This window comes from Paramacrobiotus metropolitanus, unplaced genomic scaffold (assembly GCF_019649055.1).
Source record: "Paramacrobiotus metropolitanus isolate TYO unplaced genomic scaffold, Prichtersi_v1.0 Parri_scaffold0000256, whole genome shotgun sequence".
Classification (NCBI taxonomy): domain Eukaryota; kingdom Metazoa; phylum Tardigrada; class Eutardigrada; order Parachela; family Macrobiotidae; genus Paramacrobiotus; species Paramacrobiotus metropolitanus.
Window position 1 is genome coordinate 60,658 of NW_026570476.1, and position 8,854 is coordinate 69,511.

General features: G+C 54.8%; 2 protein-coding genes across 2 annotated transcripts; both read right to left on the reverse strand.

Moving 5' to 3' along the window:
* Positions 1-564: 564 nt before the first annotated feature.
* LOC129601617 (uncharacterized) lies at positions 565-6,571 on the reverse strand. Its single transcript, XM_055500479.1, has 5 exons — positions 6,357-6,571; positions 5,950-6,088; positions 4,858-5,885; positions 911-4,741; positions 565-801 (listed from the first exon to the last, which is right to left on the reverse strand). Exons 1-5 carry the CDS (start codon positions 6,569-6,571, stop codon positions 786-788), a joined length of 5,229 nt encoding a protein of 1,742 aa, XP_055356454.1. The 3' UTR covers positions 565-785.
* Positions 6,572-7,624, reverse strand: LOC129601618 (uncharacterized). The gene has a single exon (XM_055500480.1). The coding sequence runs from the start codon at positions 7,622-7,624 to the stop codon at positions 6,572-6,574; it is 1,053 nt and encodes a 350-aa protein (XP_055356455.1).
* Between the last annotated feature and the right edge of the window lie 1,230 nt (positions 7,625-8,854).

The following is an 8,854-nucleotide window of genomic DNA, read 5'->3' on the forward strand; positions in this document are numbered from 1 at the left end:
GCGGGCTCTTCAGTAGCCGAAACGGTGTTTCATAGCTCAAAAATGACGAAACTTATTCGAAGCATGGTCATTTGTGTTGGAAGGAATTACTGACGGCCGTTAGCGCTTGTCATACGCTTTCTCGTCGCCATGAACGCCACTCCACGCTACTTTCGTGAACTGCACTTGCCTAATGCACGGCAGATCAATTACGGAAACACGGTGTTGGTGCAGCGCGACGCCGGCCAATGGTGGCTGGGATACGCGCAGGATATTAGCGGCGATTACTTTTACGTGGACTTCGATGCCATCACAATCAGTTGTTACGCTTACACTATCCGTAAGGCGTAATGAATATCGGGTTTTAGCCACTTTAATAATACTCAGCTAAGAACTAACAAATAACAAGTAAACATGAGCTTATATAACGGCCTAAGCCGGAAATAACAGGACATCCAGGGAAACGACCTAATATCAGACAATCACTCATTGTCAGTACATCTGGCTCACAAGGGCATGAGAAAGGCAAAAACATGGACTATGACCATAGGATAAACGCACACATGAGTAATCCGGTTATGTAACATTGCCCCCTTCCCAGACGTCGCAGGTCCCTCAAGACGTTAAGTACGGTTATTCGTACGGTGCAGCGGAAAGAATCCGTCCCTCCTCCTTGTCCGGTGGGTTAATCGCTTCATAGCCGGGATCCTCAGGAGCGCTGACGTAAGTTACCGGTTCAGCTACCACAGTCGAACGTCGATGTCTCCGTTCCGCCAAGCGATTTGAAATCCGCTTTCCGCATCCAGCTATCGGTCCACGACACTGAAATATGACCAGCACAATCAGCACTAGCACTACGACCGTAGTGATCGACCCGAACATCGTTTTGAACCAACGTATCTTAGACATTAGGTCAGGTACACTTGCTGACTGCTGTACGTTCTGGACGAACGATTCCACGTTCTCCACCCCGTTATGTTCCATCGCACCGGCCAACTGGCCCAGCAATTGGAACGTCATCGCATGCTCCTTCTCGGCGGCTGCTTCCAGCAAAGCCCCAGAAAGGTCAACAGTCTCCTGGAAAGGCGCGAGTAACAGCTGTCGGTCAGCATACTGCACCGGCTGCACTGGTCGCCAATCTCCGTCTCTCCAGACGTGAGGAATCCCCCGGAAGTTCACCGTATGCGATTGCCAGTAGCACTCTTGCCACTTAATCGCCATGAATCCGTCGCGAGAAATCGTGAAGTTTCCTGAACGAGGTTGTACGCCGCAGTAGACGGTGTTCTGCGCTTCGAACGTTAGGTTGAACGGTCGGCACTGCCGCAAAATTCCCATGCTCCCGAAGCTCTCCAAGCTCTGACACTCTGTAAAGTGCATAGCACGCGCAGCCAAAATCCCGCTCACTTTCGACAGTGAATGAAGATTTTCGATTTTAAGTCTACTTAACCGACAGTCGACGGCGTTAACAGCTTCTGCAATGTGGTTCTCCTGCTCCACCACCGAGTCCATAATCCATTGTAGATGCTCAGGTAGATACTGTTGTAGCGTCATCGGGAGTTCAGTGGTTGCGCCTTCCGCCTCCGGCGTCTTTCTTCCGACAGTTGTAGTAGCCACTGTCACGGGCAACGGCATTATGGTGCGCGACGATCCCGACGGAAATCCGGGATGTGTCCCACCCGCGAATCCCAGCAAGTTCCTTTTGCCTCTAAATGCAGAATCTTTTCCTCCCCCTCCCGAGGCACTGCCTCCGGCGGTGTAGTTGAAATCCTGGAACAGGATCTTCTCCGCACGCGTCAGTACCACCAGCAGCATACTCGTTTCACCGACAACACGGAATGCCTTTGTTCCGGTCTGTCCGTACAAGCGCGCCAATGCGCCTAGAACAAAATCCATTTGCCGCGCAGTATCGCGGATTCTCATCACACCGTTTGTATCGTTATACAATTGACCGACTCGCCTGGTCAGCCGAGCCGTCTCGCACGGTCTCTGCGTTTGCGAAATGTCGTTCCATACCACGGTCCGGTGTGCCAGAATCGCGTAGCCTACGGTGCGATCCGTCGCTACCTCACCGACGATACTCATAATTGGGCACGTTTTGCACTCCTGCTCCAAGGTCAACTCCTCGAGCTCACAGTTGTATGTAGTGTACGTCTTCGTAGAGTACCAGGCCCCTTCGCCCTTCGGCTCGGCTGTAAAAGACCAAACACTACCACGCTTCACCATTGAATTCACACCGCATTTGAACGTGTTAGCCATGACCCAACAATCTCCCGCTGCTAACGGCTTCTCCTTGGAGGACTTCGTCGTGTCCCTCCAGCCCAGAAATCCTTCCTCGATGTGCAAGGTCTCCTCCCAGGCCCGACAGCTGAAGCCTTTGAACACGGTCCGGGCTTTATCTTCTGTATAGATGTCATACTTGACCGGGGTGAACTTGACGGACGACATGTTGCTCCGGCATTGCTCGTAGCGCTCAAAACTGACGACACCGACATGTCGTGGTGAAGAGCAGTCGCAGACAGCCACCTCCAGTGCTGCGACTAAGGGCATAAACAACAACACCAACAGCAGCAAGCCGTAAAAGTGCTTGTAAGAGCATGGGTCATACCGGTCCGGTGCCCTGCGCTCACGACCCGAACGCCGCTGTTCCGTTTCCGAGTTTTCCCGAGTCACCGGCGCGCACATCTCCGCCTCCGCCGTGGTCACTACCTCAGTCACCACAGGGGCCTGTACCACTGGCACCACAGGGGCCGCAATATCAGGGGCGCCCATCAGGGTGGTAGACGGCTCCTCTGCCGCTACCGTGTCCGTGACCTCGTTGTGGTCCACCAGTTGCTTGGGACGCGCGACAGGAATCCATCCTTCGCCGTCCTCATCCTCGGAGTCAACGAACATCTCGTTGCGATCCTTGAACAACTTCATCTTTGACACGTGGGTAACGAAAACGTTCCTTCGCTTCCGGATCCCGCAAGTTTCCACTTCGTAATTCACGGGTGACGTTTGCCTAAGCACTCGGTAGGGCCCATAAAAACGACTCAGTAACTTGGTCGCCTTACCGCGCTTTCCGGCAGGGTTGAACACCAAAACGTAATCCCCGTCTTTGTACGTCACTTCCGGGTGATCGTCGTGAGCGTAGAGGTAGTTCTGCTTCCCCTCAATGCGCGCATTCGCCTTCGCGTGAAGCGCCTCCATCCTCTCTCCGACATCATACACGAACGCATCCGCTACTGTCGGGAACGCGATGTCGACCGGCAGCGTCGGCTCCCGCCCGTACAGTAACTTGAATGGCGACTCTTTCGTGGTGTCATGCTTGCTGGTGTTTGTCGCGAACACCACAAACGGCAGCACCTCGTCCCAGGTGCGCTGCTCAGCGTCTATGAACTTCGACATCATATGCGCTAGCGTCTGATTGTACCTTTCGCACGAGCCGTTGGTTTGTGGCATATATCCGCTCGTCGTAACGCGCTTCACTTCCAGTACCTTGTAAAGGTCACTGGTCAGCTGATTTACAAACGGTGTCCCCTGATCGCTCAAGATCCTCAAGGGAAACGAATGCTGCAGAAACACTTCAAAAACCAAGAATTTCGCCACCGTCATCGCACTCTGCACCGGAAATGCGCCTGCCAATACATATTTAGTGAAAAGGTCAGTCACTACCAATATATATTGGTTTCCACGCTTGGATCTGGGCAACGGCCCCAGGAAATCCATGGCTAACATCTCGAACGGCCGCTCCGGACAGAACGACTGGATCGGTCCGGCCGCCTTCGTCGTCAACCGGTTCCGCGCCTGGCATGGTGCACAAGACGCCACATACTGCTCCGTAAAGTTGATCGCTTGAGGCCAGAAGAAGCGCTTCCGCACTCGGTCCCAGGTCCGGGCAAAACCGAGATGCCCTCCCATCGGGTCATCATGGCAAAACGCCAGCACCTCAAAACGTAAGGCTTTCGGAACGGCTAACAGTAAATGTTTGTCACCTTGACTCTTCCACTCGCGATAGAGCAACCCGTCCTTCACGGCGTACACCTTCTGAACGCTCTTGACCGAGTCCATCTGCTCCATCACCTCCTGAATCCAAGGGTCAGTGGACTGTGCATCCAACATTGCTTGCGTGGTGGGGCCCGTCTCCTCACGTACCGCCATCACCGCCAGCACACCGGTTTCCCTAGCCGGTGGGTACCGAGACAGACAGGCTCCATCGGCATGCTTCGCTCCGCTCTTGTGTCGAATCACCAGGTCGAACTCCTGGAGTCGAAGTGCCCAACGGACCAAGCGACCACTGGGAGACTGAATGTTCACCAACCAACACAAACTATGGTGGTCAGTGATGACCGTCACAACACGACCTAACAGATAGTAGCGAAACTTATCTGCGGTCCAGACGATACCCAAACACTCCCGCTCCGTGGTGCTGCAGTTCCGCTCCGCGGCGTTCAAGCGGCGGCTCCCATAAGCCAGCACACGCAAGACACCGTCGCAATCCTGCTGCAGAATGACCACTCCGATGGCGTATCCACTGGCGTCCGGGTGGATCTCCACCGGTCGCGATACGTCAAAGTGTCCAAGCACCGGCGACGAGACGAGACGGTTCTTCAACGCCTCGAATGCCCCCTCCTGCAGCTGTTCCCAGACGAACGGCACGTCCTTCTTCGTCAGCTCGTACAGCGGACAGGCCAGCGCCGCATAGTCTTTGATGAAGCGCCGGTAATACCCGGTTAGACCGAGAAACGCACGTACGGCGTACGATTTGCGGGAACCGGAAAATCTGTAATGGCACGTACCTTTTCAGGGTCGGCCACCACGCCTTCCCGCGTTACCGTGAATCCCAGTACGTTGACTGTCGCTTTTAGAAAGTGACACTTCTCCGGTTTGAACATTAACTCGATCTCCCGACATCGAGAAAACAGCGCCTCCAATACTTCTTCATGCTCCTCCAACGTAAACGTCGCGATGATCACATCATCCAAGTAGACCGCAACGACGCCACGCACGATGAGGTCCCCCACGATTGTTGTCATGGTACGCTGGAAGTACGATGGAGCGTTCTTGAGCCCAAAGCACAGTACCTCGTACTCGTAGAACCCCATTGGCGACTGGAAGGCTGTCAACGGCTTCGACTCCTCCGCTAATGGCATCTGCCAGTAGCCGGAAACCAAGTCCAACGTGGAGATATACCGTTTGCCAGACAACGCCTGCAAACAATCGTCCACACGCGGCAGAGGGTACTTATCAGAAATCGTTATACTGTTAACACCCCTGACGTCATTGCACAAGCGCCAGCTGCGCCCATGATCCTTTCGCGCTAAAACAATGGGACTAGAACAGTCGCTGCGGGACGGTCTAATCACCCCCTTGTCAATCATAGCGCTAATTTGCCGGTTAATCTCCGCGACTTCCGGCGGTGCATACCGGTACTGATTCCGAAACTTCGGCTTCGTACCCGGCATCAGGTCAATACGGAACGGCTCTACCTTAGCCTGACCCATTTTACGACCCTCGGTATGAAAAAGGTCACCGTACTTCTCAATCAACTTAGTTATCCGACTCACCCCGTCGGTAGTATCATCATCCCTAATGTCAAAATCCGAAACGGGACGGCGTGGCCAATCGTACTCCCACATCGCCAGCTCATCCTCCGGTACATCCGGATCGCCATACTTCATAAGCTGATTCACTCGTGGCGTCGTCAGCATGGGTCCCTGATCCGCGGTCATCCGGGCGCACAGGGCCGCCGCCGGCATCATGACCGTCTCCCGGGCGTGGCCGCAGGTATCCGTCACCACCGTGTCACCACATCCCCCATGCGTGACCGTGGTACCATCCTGTCCCACGTACAAGAGCGCCGCATTGCACAGCCATCCAGCCATCCGGGCAGGCGCAGGAAGTTGCAGACGCTCGTATCCTCGTTGCTGACATTGTCAAAACACAAAAAGCCACCGGCAGCTTCTGGTTTGCTACCGCAGCATCGAGTACGATCTTACCGTTGTACGGATCGTACTCCATCACCAGTTCCACCGGCATCATCAGTGGATCCGGCATGACATCCAGCTTCGCTCCAAGAACGCGATTCACAACGGAGAGTTGGCACCAGTGTCCACCGAAGGCGTGCAGCCTGTCCATTCAAGGTCACATCTACGCACATGTGCGTTCCGAGCACAACGTGACGACGCAATCGCGCCGTATCGTGCACGCATCAAAGCGAAATCTTTTCCCACAATCCGAAGGAGTCCTTGCCAATCTCATACTTGTATGGTAACAAATCACCGTCCCGAAGCGGACGCAACGTCTTACCGCAAAATTGGACATCCACATCGATCAATTCATCTGCATCCTCCGCTTTGACTAGCAGTAAATTATTAGCACACCGACACTGTACTGACCGTTGGTATGCCGGCCTCCGTTTGCGTGCTGCATCTCCGTTAACTGTAGCAGTGCTGTCAGCTGATCCACGCCGATTGCGCGGTTCACAGACTGAGTCGGCATAAATGCTGATGGTATCGCTAGAATCATCCGATGACTGACCTTCGTCCTCCATTTCGGCCTGGTACACGCGCAGCTCATGCGCGGTATCCAAATACTTTGGAATGGCGTGCATTCAATACAGCCAGGACACGTACCTGCTGACAACGCAACCGGGTATCCGTCTATCATACGGTACACATACCCGCACCGTTGCCCATACGCCGCACAGCCGGCATCCGCCCCGGACATAGCGGCCAGCGTGGCTGCCGCTTCCAGTGTCTGGTCGTCCGTGCCTACGGTCCAATGCGCTTCCGCGCATCATCCGGAGTCCCGCCCTCGGCGCAGCTCCCTTGGCATCCTTTGCCCGCTTCGGACAATCCCGAAGCAAGTGATCCGTTGATCCGCAGTTCCAGCAGGACTTATCTTTACGTGGTGTGGTCAATGCGTTTCCGGTGCGTGCCGGTTTTGATGCGTCGCTGTGGTTGGAATCAGCAGCGGTTAACTTAGTATGAAATTCTGGCTTACCGCCACTTCGACGGAAATGGTTGTTGGCACGCTGATCCGCCGCCTGCTGTCGCTGGTTGGCTTGCTCCTCTCGCCGCAAGGACTGCGCCGCCTTCTGCAGGTCCGCGAAGAATCCCTGAGGCGTCTTGGCTGCGGAGGTGACGAGCATCTTGTCGATCTCCGGGTAAAGTCCGTTCCGCAGCTTCAGCAGGACATCCAAATCGTCCATTTTGGTGTCGTATTCGTAACATAGGTCAACCATGTCGTTATAATAGTCTTCAACGGATTCGTTCTTTTGTAACTTACGTTGACTGATCTTCAGCTTCAACTGCAACTTCCAATCTTCCGTGAGGAAGCGTGCCAGGAGGGCGTCCTTGAAGGCCTTCCACGTCGTGTAGGGCTTCATCCCGTCCTCCGACACGTTGTTGTACCACTGACCCGCGTGGCCAGTCAAGTACACAGGGACTTGCGTCAGTTGCTTCACATCGTCCCACTCCAACGCCTGCGCAACCGTCCGGAACCTACGAACCCACTGCGCAACGTTCTCACCGGCTTTCCCGGTGAACACCGGCAGTCGCACGTCCGTCGCCACGGCTAGCGATCCCATCACGTCCGCCAGCTCTCGGGCATTCACAGAAAATGCCGGAGCCTGCCGTCCACCTGATACGTCCGGCTTCGACATCGTAGTCTCCCTAGTCGGCAAGTCGTCCACAACCGGTTTATCTTCGTCGTCAGAAAATAGGTTTTCGGCATATTCATTACGCCTTACGGATAGTGTAAGCGTAACATTTGGTGCCGAAAACCTTTTTGATACCGTTACCTTTAGTACGTTCGTTTCGTGGTGGTAGTCTTATGTCAGTAAAGGGGAGATTGACTCCCTGGGCAACTTATTTCTGACGACGAAGATAAAACCGGTTGTGGACGACTTGCCGACTAGGAGACTACGATGTCGAAGCCGGACGCATTGTGGTGGACGGCAGGCTCCGGCATTTCGTGAACAGAGCCAAGGACGTGATGGGGATCGCTAGGCCGTATGACGGACGTGACCGCTGGTGTTCACCGGGAAAGCCGGTGAGAACGTTGCGCAGTGGGTTCGTAGGTTCCCGGACGGTTGCGCAGGCGTTGGAGTGGGACGATGTGAAGCAACTGACGCAAGTCCTGTGTACTTGACTGGCCACGCGGGTCAGTGGTACAACAACGTCGGAGGACGGGATGAAGCCCTACACGACTGGAAGGCCTTCAAGACGCCCTCCTGGCACGCTCTCCTCTACGGAAGATTGGAAGTTGCAGACGAAGCTGAAGATCAGTCAACGGCAAAAGAACGAATCCGTTGAAGACTATTATAACGACATGGTTGACCTATGTTACGAATACGACACCAAAATGGACGATTTGGATGTCCTGCTGAAGCTGCGGAACGGACTTTCCTTACCCGGGAGATCGACAAGATGCTTCGTCACTCCGCAGCCAAGACGCCTCAGGGATTCTTCGCGGACCTGCAGAAGGCGGCGCAGTCTTGCGGCGAGAGAGGAGCAAGCCAACCAGCGACAGCAGGCGGCGGATCAGCGTGCTAACAACCATTTCCGTCGAAGTGGCGGTAAGCCAGAATTTCATACTTGCTAAATTGCTGCTGATTCCAACCACAGCGACGTATCAAAACCGGCAATGCACCCGGAAACGCGCATTGACCACACCACGCAAGATAAGTAAGTCCTGCTGGAACTGCGGATCAACGGATCACTTGCTTCGGGATTGTCCGAAGCGGGCAAAGGATGCCAAGGAGCTGCGCCGAGGTGGCGGACCCGGATGATGCGCGGAAGTGCATTGACCGTATAGGCACGGACGTGACCAGACTGGAAGCGGCAGCCACGCTGGCCGCTAAGGCGTCCGGGCGGATGCCGGCCAGTGGCGT

Excerpts from the sequence above, each read along its gene's own strand:
- LOC129601617 (XM_055500479.1), bottom strand. The coding sequence starts at position 6,571 with ATGCACGCCATTCCAAAGTATTTGGATACCGCGCATGAGCTGCGCGTG. Across the intron at positions 6,089-6,356 it reads CGGAGGCCGGCATACCAACG|GCTGCACGCCTTCGGTGGAC; the intron begins GTCAGTACAGTG and ends TTGAATGGACAG. Across the intron at positions 4,742-4,857 it reads TCTCGATGTCGGGAGATCGA|ATTTTCCGGTTCCCGCAAAT; the intron begins GTTAATGTTCAA and ends GTGCCATTACAG.
- LOC129601618 (XM_055500480.1), bottom strand. The coding sequence starts at position 7,624 with ATGTCGAAGCCGGACGTATCAGGTGGACGGCAGGCTCCGGCATTTTCT.